This window comes from Colias philodice, chromosome 31 (assembly GCF_061535455.1).
Source record: "Colias philodice isolate Cphi_HAF_F1 chromosome 31, ilColPhil1 Martin Lab GWU primary, whole genome shotgun sequence".
NCBI classification, from domain to species: domain Eukaryota; kingdom Metazoa; phylum Arthropoda; class Insecta; order Lepidoptera; family Pieridae; genus Colias; species Colias philodice.
The window spans coordinates 5,233,030-5,246,128 of NC_143116.1; the positions used below are offsets into that span (position 1 = coordinate 5,233,030).

General features: G+C 33.9%; 3 protein-coding genes across 3 annotated transcripts in view; 1 reads left to right on the forward strand and 2 right to left on the reverse strand.

The window, feature by feature from the left end:
- The window catches only part of LOC149475292 (tubulin beta-2 chain-like), a 32,912-nt gene extending 27,448 nt beyond the window's left edge, over nucleotides 1-5,464 (forward strand). Inside the window, exons 9-13 of the mRNA XM_089713638.1 lie at nucleotides 526-665; nucleotides 1,672-1,787; nucleotides 3,053-3,096; nucleotides 4,514-4,615; nucleotides 5,063-5,464. Of these exons, the coding sequence (XP_089569764.1) occupies nucleotides 526-665; nucleotides 1,672-1,787; nucleotides 3,053-3,096; nucleotides 4,514-4,615; nucleotides 5,063-5,137 (477 nt within the window). The 3' untranslated portion in view covers nucleotides 5,138-5,464. The remainder of the gene's footprint in view (nucleotides 1-525; nucleotides 666-1,671; nucleotides 1,788-3,052; nucleotides 3,097-4,513; nucleotides 4,616-5,062) is intronic.
- The window catches only part of Zpr1 (zinc finger protein Zpr1), a 152,079-nt gene that overhangs the window by 124,609 nt on the left and 14,371 nt on the right, over nucleotides 1-13,099 (reverse strand). The gene's annotated exons all lie outside the window — the stretch shown is intronic.
- LOC149475294 (uncharacterized) lies at nucleotides 7,051-11,018 on the reverse strand. Its single transcript, XM_089713745.1, has 2 exons — nucleotides 10,815-11,018; nucleotides 7,051-7,851 (listed from the first exon to the last, which is right to left on the reverse strand). Exons 1-2 carry the CDS (start codon nucleotides 10,911-10,913, stop codon nucleotides 7,051-7,053), a joined length of 900 nt encoding a protein of 299 aa, XP_089569871.1. The 5' UTR covers nucleotides 10,914-11,018.

Below are 13,099 nucleotides of genomic sequence, written 5' to 3' on the forward strand. Positions count from 1 at the left end.
TCGCTTGGCAAAAGTCACGCACACTACTGTAGAAGTGTCAAATTTTGCCGGTATTTCACTGTTGTTTTTCTAAGTAAATAATGTAAGTTATTGATTAAAAAGGTCGAACGCGGACACATTTCATTGTAGAGAAGTGATAAAATGATTAGTTTTAAAGAAATAGTGTCTGTGTTAAGTGTTTAGTCGTCATCAAAAATGTATGGAGGGACGGTCGGAACATCCACCTTAAACTGTTACTACTTAATACTAATATAACACTTCTAAATTTAAATTCGTTACCAGATCCTTAGTCCCTGTAGGGGCTATATTATTATTCTTTTATATAACGAATGCGAATTATATTTCTCTATAAAATTTCAATCAATATGTAATTGTTCCAAATACGAATTTACACGATTTTAACGCATTTGAATCTTGAATCAAATTCGAATGCAACTGCGTAAAATTGAAACTTAACTGCTTCAAACTCAAATGTTATAGTTCCAAATTCAAATTTAACCGTTCCAAAATCCAAATTCGTTCTAGATGTTCAGTCCAGTAAACATGATGGCGGCGTGTGACCCTCGTCATGGCCGCTATCTGACTGTAGCTGCTATATTCAGAGGAAGAATGTCCATGAAGGAGGTTGATGAACAAATGTTGTCTATACAGGACAAGAATTCGGGGTAAGAGGTGTTTTTGAAGCGATACTTCTTTAGGCGCGTTGAGAGTAAAACTTCGACATGGCAATACCGTCACGTAATAGAGTACGGCGACGATTTTGGTTTGGAATCTTGATAAAGAAGTTTCACTTCTGACACGTGTGCTCAGCACATACGCTCTTTTTTGTGTGGTATTTATAGGTAATTTTGGTTTTGTTACTTTTGAAGTTATAAATGCTATTTAATGTAATGTAAGTATATTAATTGAAAAAAATTGTTTTAAGTCTATCTGCAAGTGTCAATAGAATTGAGTTGAATTTTAAGTAAAGTTTATAGACTACAGGCTCATGTTGAAAAAGTTATGGGTCATTTGAACCACCAGGTGACCTATCTAGAACCATATAAGAGCATAAAATAATAAGATTCAGCACTATGCCGTCACTTGTAAGCTGTCCACCTGAGTGCAGATGAGAATTCGAAAGTACAGGTAGAGATTCTTTCCCCTTGTCTCCATGATTTTTGTACGGCGTTGCGGAATAATGGATCAAAAGCAGTATAGAAATAGTATGACACAGATGCCGTACAAAATCAAATGACCAAATTTACCCCGGCAATTGTCGGAAAATAAGAATAAATTCCGACTTGACAAGAGGAAAAAAGGACAATTTTCACACACGGCACAATCTGATCCCATACTAAGCTTTCGCTTGTGTTATGGAAACCAGATGGGTGATAAACATATATATATAATTTTTTGATAAATACTTATATAGATAATAAACACCCAGATACAGAGCAAACATCTATGTTCATCACACAAATATTTGCCCCGGGTGGGAATCGAACCCACGACCTCTGGCTTGGAAGGCAGAGCCAGTAGCCACTACCAACCAAACCATTATTTTGTACATTGTATAAATATAAGTATTATAAATATGTATTTACTAACTGGAATTATTTACCCGCTGACTAACATACACACTTAATGTATACCTACATACTTACCTATTACTCACTTACTGACTTACAGCTACTTCGTAGAATGGATACCAAACAACGTGAAAGTGGCAGTCTGTGACGTGCCACCACGTGGTCTCAAGATGGCGGCGACTTTCGTTGGCAACTCTACAGCTATACAGGAGATATTTAACCTCCTGGGGCCTGCGGTCATATATATATTACATAAACAATAAAAAAATATTCCAACGCCATCTTTTGCGTATATGCGGGAATAATACCTCAAATCGATAAAGTGGTATGTCATCCACTATACTAAACGGTTTTTGGTATTATAAGTGACAGTGATTAGAAGTATTCTCATTTCGAAGTTGACGGAGGCTGTGCGACGGCAAACACGTGGTTAGTAAACTTACATTTCTAGTGGAACCATTAGTATATTGCAGTATATCTTTGTATATCTAATTATAATAGATATTATTTCTGCAACCGCAATAGTTATTTTGTAAGATAAATCTATAACGTGTGAAAAATATGAATGTTTTCTTTTATGTCATACTGGCAAGACATTTGGTCTCAATTCTTGCCAAATTGGTATTGGTTACAAGGGCCCCATGTATTACCTATATGACATTCTTTAGTTTATGTTACAGATTTTATTATAATTTTCAAGGATTATAAGATACTGAGATCTACCAACACCTGGATGAGTCAAATATTGACCTATATGATGGACCTATGGAGTTTCTTGCCGGTTCTTCTCCATAGATACTGCTTTCCGAATCGGTGGTAAATGTTAATACTGTTATGACGATTCAATAGTGCTTTTGAAGAAGTCTAATTGAATAAATAAATGTTTGAGATGAAGATAATCCCCCAAATGATACCGATGAAGCCGCCCAAATACCAGAAAATGATTCTTTTTCCATTCGTCCAATGAGTATGAGTTATGTCAGAACAGAATCGTCACTATGTATATCATCTTCAGTTGTTGGCAGACCATCTCGGAGACGCACATGACGTGGACCAAGCATTAGAGGAGGCTGACCGAGAGGATGGATTAGAAATAAGACCTAGGGGTGGACGTGACAATATAAATACACCGCCGCGCCCGTGCAAAATACTTGAACTGGTCGTTTCTCACCCTTAAAAATACCTATCTTTGAACAAAGGTACAAAAAATAGACACAGAACAATGGATAGAATAATAAATATTTAGATTCAAGTTTAAAAATATATAATAACTAAAAAAACATGTAGTTTTTCTTCATTTTCATAAACTTATTACACTTGGAACTGGGACCCCCTGTAATATATACATGACATAAAGAAAATCCAAGTTTTCCACGAAAGATTTTTTTTACCATTTTTTTGAATATCTATAATTGCATTAGAACAGATACAGCTAATTTTTATTAAAAAAGAAAGAGAAAAAAATCCTGGGTCTCAGGAGGTTAAGAGAATTTCTGAACAGTTCACTGTTATGTTTAGGAGGAAGGTAAGATAATATTAATAAATAATAGAATATATATTTTTTGAAGTGAAACTTCTTTATCGGGGTTGGAAAAAAATTTTGTGTAACATTTTTTCGTTACGCGTGACATTTTTCCGTTACGCGCCATCTTTTTCTTATCCCTACCACGCGTGATTCGACATATTTCTGTAAAGTTGTATATATAGTACTTAAATTATTGTTTGAATAATAAGGTCATAAAGAAGTTTCACTTCTTACGTGTGTACACTAGTACACGCACGCATTTTTTTAAATATACTTAGGTAACTGTATGTATTTATTTGAAGTGAAACTTCTGTAGGCGCATTGAGAGTAAAATTTCTAAGCGTCATGGCAATACTGTCACGTTATGGATTAAGGCGACGATTTTGATCTTGCTAAAGAAGTTTCACTTCTGACACGTGCGTTTTTCACAATTTTTCACTGTTATATGGCAACTTCTAGCATCTGTTTTCATAAAAAATATGGTTATATTTTGCGATCTAATCTTGCTTATATTTTCAAACTAGCTTTCCGCCCGCGGCTTCGCCCGCAAAACCTAAAACATAATAAAAAAATGTATGCGTGTACTAGAGTACACACGTAAGAAGTGAAACTTCTTTATGACCTTAAAAATGTCACGAGTATGGCGTAACGCAAAAATGTCACGCGTACGGCGTAACGCAAAAATGTCACGCGTACGGCGTAACGCAAAAATGTTACACTAAATTTTTGTCCACCCCCGATAGAGAAGTTTCACTTCAATTATATACTAAAACCTTCCTCTTGAATCACTCTATCTATTAAAAAAACCGCAACAAAATCCGTTGCGTAGTTTTAAAGATTTAAGCATACAAAGGGACATAGGGACAGAGAAAGCAACTTTGTTTTATACTATGAAGTGATTATTGATTTACCTAATCTAATATTACCATTATTAAATTTCACAAAAACGCGATTTAATAAATAAAAAAAAATGTATGCGTGTACTAGAGTACACACGTAAGAAGTGAAACTTCTTTATGAACTTAAAAATATCACGAGTATGGTGTAACGCAAAAATGTCACGCGTACAGCGTAACGCAAAAAGTCACGCGTACGGCGTAACGCAAAAATGTTACACTAAATTTTTGTCCAACCCCGATAAAGAAGTTTCACTTCAAAAATCTATGCGTGTACTAGAGTACACACGTAAGAAGTGAAACTTCTTTATGACCTTAAAAATGTCACGAGTATGGCGTAACGCAAAAATGTCACGCGTACGGCGTAACGCAAAAATGTCACGCGTAACGTACGGCGTAACACAAAAATGTAACACTTTGTCCAACCCTGATAAAGAAGTTTCACTTCAAAAAGAAATGTGAATATTTTTCAAATAAGCAGGTACTTATCTATCAATTTAATAATCTTTTATCAAAAACAGGCCTTCCTTCACTGGTATACAGGCGAAGGGATGGACGAAATGGAGTTCACAGAAGCTGAGAGCAACATGAACGATCTTATTTCTGAATATCAGCAATATGAGGTGAGATATTTATTCATTTACTAGTTTTTACCCGCGGTTTCGCTCGCGTTCAAAGTGTATATCCTCCCGAATCCACCTAACACACTAAATTTCATTAAAAATGGTCCAGCCTTTTTGGAGCTCAGCTTAGACAAGTGACAAACATTCATACCGAAGTAATTACGGAAATTAAATAAATTATTATTAATTACTAGCGGTTCGCCCCGGCTTCGAACTATCCTCGTACTTCAAGGAATATTATAAAAAAGAAATTAACGAAATCGGTTCAGCCGGTCTTGAGTTATGCGCTTACCAACACATTTTGCGATTCATTTTTATAGATTATTATCGTTACAATTAGGTACTAATAATGATAGCCGATTTAACTTTACGGTTATTTTCAAAGATGGACGGTTTTAAACACAAAAAATTCACAGATTTTTAAAACAAAATATTTTTTTTTTTCAGGAAGTCGGTGTTGATGATGAATTTGATGAACAAGAAGAAGTAGCAGCCGAGGAGGAATATCCTGAAGAAACTTAATTGTACCTTAAATATGAATAAATTTAGTTTTACCTATTTATTTATCCTGACTTAGATTTATAAAATTTTATAGAATTTATAACTTATTTAAAAAAATGTATACATATTTACTGTAAGTTTTATATATTACTTTCTAATTAGGAATTAACTATATTTTGAGGAATAAAAATAATATGGAAATTATTTCAAATGGTAACATTTCAACGAATAAATGTCCCCTAATTACCTATTCGAAGTTCGCGCCATGATTTTCAAAGTTCAAACACATAATATGCAATCCATATGCAATCAATGTATCAAATGCCAATAGTAGGTACTTAATTTATATTTAGTTCATATACCTAACTATAAAGGTTGTTATTATGTTACTAAGTTTGTTGAAATAAAATATCCTGTTGAAGATATTATATTCTTTTATTCCGTAGTTACGAGTTTTTACTTTTTAGTCATAATTCATAACCACAGTTCATAACTTTCTGTGTGCCGATTGAAATTTTATACATAGAAATTAAATGCTAAGTACGCATTTTGCTACGTGGATTCACCCGCGAGCAAAAGTAATTATTATGCTTACTAACTCAGACTTAAATATTTCTACTTATAGCTCATGTGCTATTTGTGGTTGTACACATGTTGTAAATAAGCTACATCACTGTCAACTATCATCAAAATGTGTTCAGTGGTTTTTCATGAAAGAGAAATATACATTCTTAAGATTCTTGCTGTTAAATTTTTGTTGGAATATGGTTGGAATATATTTTCATATAATATACTGTATTTATTCATTGCTCATATCTACATACATATATACAAGCATACTAAGCCAGCATATAGTCATAATAAGAGATCTCTTGCACAGGTAATCTATACTAAATATGCCCTTGAAAAATTCTTTGGTGTTAGATAGCCCATTTATGGACGAAGGCTATAGGCTACATATCATCACGCTAAGACCAACAGGAGCGGAGCAACGCGGGTAAAACCGCGGGGCACAGCTAGTTTCTAATAATAATAAACAACATAGACCGGGAGATACTGACACAAAATTTCGAGTCATTTGTAACAGGATGGCGGTTCTACAGGGGTCTTAGTACGCAATGATAAAAAGAAAAATGATGGTGTGATCGCTGGTATCGGTGGTTTAGTCGCGTGGGCGTTAGCCGAACTCGTCGGGAAAATAGCGAAAGTCAAACGATTTGTAACACAAAAATTTTAGTATTTACCGATAGCCCATAAAAAAGAAGTAGGCGGTAGTGTCATGCCATACTTTTCCGGTGTGACTTACAGCCCGCCATACCGACGCGAATATGTTGATTTAAATAAAACAATTATTCAACCATTTGTACCAGGCTAACTTTTGCACAGGTAACCATCGTCGTGCAGCCATTTACGAAAATCGCCATGCCATACTTTTCGGACGATTCCAAATGGTCGCCATACCGCCGAAAATCTGCAAAAAAAATTTATTTCGCCAAACTTTTTGTACCAGTATTGCATTTGGATTTTTGGAGAGTATTTGATAAAATGTGACCATTATTATATTTGCCATACTTCTAGTAGAGGGAAAAAGTGCTGTCATACTTGAAAAATTAATTTAGTATTAATTTATATAAGTGAAGATTTCCAACACCTAGATCTTTGAAATTTTGTATTTATATTCTTTGATCCTCAAACTTCCAGGAAAAATAAGTGCCATACTGTTACAAATCGTTTGACTTTCGCTATTTTCCGACGAGTTCGACTAACGCCCACGCGACTAAGCCGCCGGTACCAGCGTTCACACCATCATTTTTCTTTTTGTCATTGCGTACTAAGAACCCTGTAGAACCGCCATCCTGTTACAAATGACTCGAAATTTTGTGTCAGTATCTCCCGGTCTAACAGATGTAGGTAATAAATAAAACAAAATCATTTTAATCATGATTTATGCCAAATTTATTATAATTTAAATGTTCGTTTATATTTGTTACTGTTTCGTTATCCACCGATGTACAATCTACTATTTCTATATTATCTATCATTTCACTATCTTTATTATTATTTTTAACATTAAAATCTTTGAAACTAGTACTAGGACCTGAAACTATTCCGTTGTCAACATTTTTCAGTATTTCCAACTCAGAATTATTTAACGGACCAACAAATGGATTAATATTATGTATTTGCTCGTTATTCATAACTCCATTGTTAATAAGACTTGATTTAAACTTTTTTCTACCACATTCGTTATATTTCTTCCGTTTCTTAGGTTCACCAGTACTTATAGTATTATATTCACCCATATTTAGCTTTTTAACCTGACTCTGAGTATTTACTACTTTCTCTACTTCATTTTGAACAGTAATAGTTATATTTTGCTCTTTTACACTGTCCATTTGCAAGTTTCGTAAACGGAAAATAACATCACGTTTTCGTTGCAACAATTTTTCTTTCGTTTCGTTCACAGTTTCGAGTTCTGGCGCGTAGCAAATGTGCAGAGACCCTCCATAGAAGTTTTTAGCATCAAGCATTTTTTTAGCAAGCCTCGCTGACTGTATTTTCTCAAACTGAGCATGGTAGTTTTCTGTAAACATTTCTGCAGGATGTTGTGTAGATATCGCGAATTGTAGCAATTTGCCGAACTTTGTGAATAGGGCTTTAGTTTCTTGACGTAAGTTTAGAGACGGCACGCCGAATATGAGGAGGTGGTTTGATTCTTTGGTTATTGAGTATGCCTGAAAGTTTACAAATTAATTTAGATTAAACTATATAATTATAGTTGTTTAGTCAGTTATGTTCTTTTTGTGAATTCCATAAATATTTCATTAATAATTATTTCAACTATCTTTTTAATAATATCAGGTGAATTATTGTTAATATATTTAGTTTCATAAGATTAAAAGTCAAATAACATTACTTTGTTCCTATCACAAAATTGCAAATAGTGGTAAAACTGTACATTATAGGGCGTGGAATTTGGGGGTAGTGGGGGGTGGAGAGAGGTGGGGTGGGTACTAGGAACTTCCCCTGTAAAGGGGGGGGCGCGAAAATTAATAGTTTTCGAGATATTTACAAATTAAGTTTTGGTCCGCCTAAAGCAAAGGGGGCGCAAAGTAAGGACTTAGAAAATTTTTGATCTAAAGTGAAAATTGTATAGGAATCATAAAATACATAATTTTTATTCAAAACGCTAAAATAAGCATGTTTTATAAAAAAAACTTTTTCTCTAAAATAAAAAATGGCCGAGATATTCGCCCTCAAAGATTGATGATAAAACCTAACCTAACCCTTTCCCTATCTCCTCATGTCTTTTTTATATTGTCTCAGACACTGCCTTAGCTCCGGCGCTACGGGAAGTGCAGCCCTTCCGCCCTTGCGTGACAAAGCACGGTCGCCCGTACTCCACTTCGCAGCTTCAGCTTATTGGTCGCCTTCGGCGACCAGCCTCAGCCGCTCCGCTCCGCACGGCTCCCGAGCTTTGTCACGGCGGGCGAGGGCTGCTCTCCCTCCGCGCCTCCGGCTTTTTACATACACTCTAGGGGTAGGGCAAACAAGACCACGTGGAATTCGGGGTTGACAGCTTCGGTTCTGTGGCAAGTCTTATGATAATGCAATGCTTATTTTAGCGTAACGTTTTTTAGCTAGATTCGGACTTTCGCAGCTTAATATTGAATACATAATATTCCATCATTGAAAAAATTTACATTTTACAATCCGTCATGTATCTTGGTAATTATCAAGTTTAGAGAAAAGTTGCCCCAACAAAACATGCTTTTATTAGCGTAATCTTTACGATAAAACAATAATAAATAGGTGTTATAATGATACCAACTCCATCAAAAATTTTCTAAGTCCTGCGCCCCCTTTGCTTTAGGTATTTTTTTCCAGTTCCACATTGATCTGAAGCAATTAATATTAATTATTACTTTACAATAATAGTTTTCAATACTAGTAATATTGCATTAGCTCTTTGATTTGAAATATGACAGATTTAATGTAATAGACATTAGTATGACCTGTAGTTTTTTTTTGTTTGAGTGGGAATCGCCCTAAAGTCGCTTCTGGCACTCGCCGGCCGCTGCCGCGGCACGCTCGCTTCGCTCGCTCGGCTCGTGCGGCAGTTCAAATGTTAACCTAACACGCTCGTCGCTTCGCTCCTCGCTACCTATTTGTATGCTAAAAGTAAAAGTTTAATAGTTTTGTACAGTTTTAGGGCTTAACAGGAGTACGCACGAAACGATCTCGACTGAAAGGTGGCAAACGAACGGTAACTGAAAATGACGTCGTTATTGTTTTGTTCCACGGTACAAAGCGTACAATTAATATTGGACAGCGCTAGTCGTCCGCTAAACGGATGAATAAAATAATTTAATCGTCCGATAACATCTATTTATCTATATAGTTAGGTTATCGGGGTTTCTTTAAACAACTGCCGCACGTATTATAGGTTTTTTGTGGGGGGAGGAGGGCACACGTAGGTATTTGATTTTTTTTTGCGCGTCGACAGGAGCCCCGCGAAGCGGGGCTCCTATTTCTGTGTAGTTTTTTTTTTAAAGAAACCTAACCTAACCTAACCTAACGGCTAACCTAACCTAAACTAGATTTTTTTTTTGCGCGTCGACGGAGCCCCGCTTCGCGGGGCTCCTATTTCTGTGTAGTTTTTTTTTTAAGAAACCTAACCTAACCTAACCTAACGGCTAACCTAACCTAACTTGATTTTTTTTTTGCGCGTCGACGGAGCCCCGCTTCGCGGGGCTCCTATTTCAGTGTAGTTTTTTTTTAAGAAACCTAACCTAACCTAACCTAACCTAAAGGCTAACCTAACCTAACGAATTGAGGGTGAATATCTCCGCCATTTTTGATTTTAGAGAAAAGTTGTTCCTATAAAACATGCTTATATTAGCGTTATCTTTACGATAAAACAATAATAAATAGGTGTTAAAATGACACCAACTCCATCAAAAGTCCTGCGCCCCCTTTGCTTTAGTCCAACCCAACTAGCTTTAGTGTTAAAAGGTTATCTAGTAATCCGAATAATCGGACGATTAAATTATTTTATTCATCCGGTAATCGGACGACTAATTTATTTTATTCATCCGTTTAGCGAATTTTATTTTATTTAATCTATTTTACAAAAACTATACTTAATAATAATTATTTTTAATGTTGTTGTTAAAAAATATACAAATTTCATAAATAAAATTTAAATTATAATATTTTTTTTGTTAGATAGAAATGTTTTACCTGAAATGAAACGCGTTTGACAATCGCTGTAGGTCAATTTGACACTGTCATAACAGTAAGTTCGCGTTTCAAAGATAAAAATATGGAGTAAAATTTTCCGATTTTCAAAAATTCGTGACTCAAAAACAAAAAGTTTTCGCGCTGTGAAATTTCAGATTAAGGTTCCATAGGACAATAGCTAACCACAAAAAAAATTACGACTCTCAACTCCACGCCCTATAATGTACAGTTTAGCCCAAATAGTTATTATAAGTACTGTTGCAAACAGTTAGGTACTGTGAAATACTAAGTTTTATATAGCCTTAATTACTGTGCTATTTTAGAAGATAATGGACTCGTTCTTTATCAATTCTATTGAATAGAGGTTTAAAAACAGAGCAAATAATTATATTGCATTATTTGAAGTTTCCTTTGCCTTATTAAAATGAGTTCTGTTAAAAAATACGAAAATTACCTTCACTGCAGTTAACTTCCTTCCTTGTCGATAAGGTAGCCTCGTCATGCATAGACTTTGCTGTTCATGATGAGGCAGTAGTACTTTATCATTATCCATAATTTTTATGAAAGAACAATATTTTAATCAGTAAAAACCTATGTTTACTTCGAGTGATACCTATGTTTTGAGTTTTGACTTTTGTAAACAGTAATTCTAAAATGTCAGCTGTCGCTGTCAAGTTGATACATATACTAGTCATCATGTCACAGCTTAGATCATTAAGTACTTAATGATCTAAGTGTCACAGTAATAAAATATAATAAATCTGATATTGATATAGATGGCGCTAGTAATTTGTATATTATAGTGATATTATAAGTTTGCAGTTATATCAATATTTAAATAGCCACCAAAAATTTTAACAGTACACTTTTTCTTAGTGCTTTATCGTGTTAGAATTATATTTTATGAATCGTATAATATTGAAATTAAATACAGCGCCATCTATTGGATGGTGGCTGTAGTCATCATTAATTTTGATTCTTCTAGTCACCACTAGATGTCATTGCTATAAAATAAATGATATAGGAGATTAATGTAGATGACGCTACTTGTTTTAATTATATAATAAATAATAAAAGCTTTTACGCATGATGTAGCAACATTTTAATTAACATAAAAAATGAATAGTGCATTTTTTATTTAATATCACTGATTATAGCCTTTCTTATTTTAATGTTTACATTTTATTCTGTAAATTTAGTAATTGGGCATTTTCACAAAAATGTACCCCCTCCTTGAAAAATATATTTTTTTTGATAGTATTATATTTTAAACTTTTTTTGGTCTCTTTAAAACGGAAATTCAATATACTTCAAGAAAACATATAATATGATGGGTTTAAAATGAGAAAACTGTAAAAATAATAGGACACAATGGAAAGTCTCGCAATTTTATATCAGTTGTGTGACTATATTCAGTAGCTGGAAAAACAGTGCAAAATATAAGAATTTTTAGATATTGTTTATTTATTAACTTAAAATCGTTATTTTGTATATTTTAAACACTCACTATTCCCAACTTTTGGATCTAAGCTAATTAAAAAAAACAATAGTATATTCAGTATTGTGACTCTGGTACTTCAACTGTCATTATTATCTTTACATTTAAAATGTAAGATACTTTTTTAGAGAAAAGGCAACAAATATTACACTTATGTTTTATTCTCCATTAAAGAGACTGATTTGAAGGGCATTAAATGCAAAATCTACTGAAATATTTAAAAAATTCAGCTCCGTAATATAGGGACAGTCACACAACCGAATACCTAAAAAGGGAAAGGGTGCGTTTACATGGCGAAAAAAAAGTACGCAGGCACACATAATAAATATAATTATAAACTTAACTTAACTTCAAACTAAATTATCACAATCAGTTCGGGCTTAAGACATCACATTATTATTATTTATCTAAAGGGTAAATTACTATCAAGATTCAAGAATAAGAAGTCTCTTTTATGTTTTATATTGGCACTAATCAAATTAATCAGTCGATAATCAGTCTTCGTGATTCGTTTATTATTAACCTTAAATAATCTCAATCACCATATTTGATAAAAAAAATCTTGTTTCAGTGGACGCTGCAAACACGAAGGTTAATCTGTAAATAAAAAAAAAAACAATGAAAAATATCGTGAAAAAAATTAATTTTTGTTCCATTATTATCTTTCGTTGTTATACAAGGCACATTGTCTAGATTCTTAGTTCTGCTGGCTTATTTTGTTTCTTTTTCTGCATAATGCTTCTTTTTTTTTTCCTCAAAAAAAAATTTTACTTCCTCATGCAAAATGATCAATCAGCTGTTGCGATTTGTATGGGGAAATAATTTTTATTTTTGAAATCTACTTTTTGCCGTAGTTTCCTACTCAGTCAAAAATGTCTTAGAAAAATATTTTTATAGCTCAAGAAAATCGCCATGTAAACATTGCTTTATGTGTTCAGGCATGTTGTGACTTTTCGTTCAGCGTATATGTGACCGCTCAAATAGTCACACAGCGGAAGTCACATTTGATAATCCTCTAGTAATAAAAACGGTTTAAAATATAACCACAACACTTATATTCATCAAAACTTTTGATCAACTTACATATAAAAACATTTAAAACAAAATTAACTAAATACTACAAGATAAATAGATAGAAATAAGCCAAAATATGGTCACATACCTGAATGAAGAATTTGGTCCCTGCGGCTTGCAAACACGCGTGCACTCCTTCTAAGCAGTTTTTTGACCCTGACGGCTTC

What these genes read in the sequence shown, in the direction of transcription:
- LOC149475294 (XM_089713745.1), bottom strand. Translation starts at nt 10,913, where the DNA reads ATGGATAATGATAAAGTACTACTGCCTCATCATGAACAGCAAAGTCTA. An exon ending in GGAAGTTAACTGCAGTGAAG is followed by an intron (nt 7,852 to 10,814) that starts GTAATTTTCGTA and finishes GTAAACTTTCAG; the next exon opens with GCATACTCAATAACCAAAGA.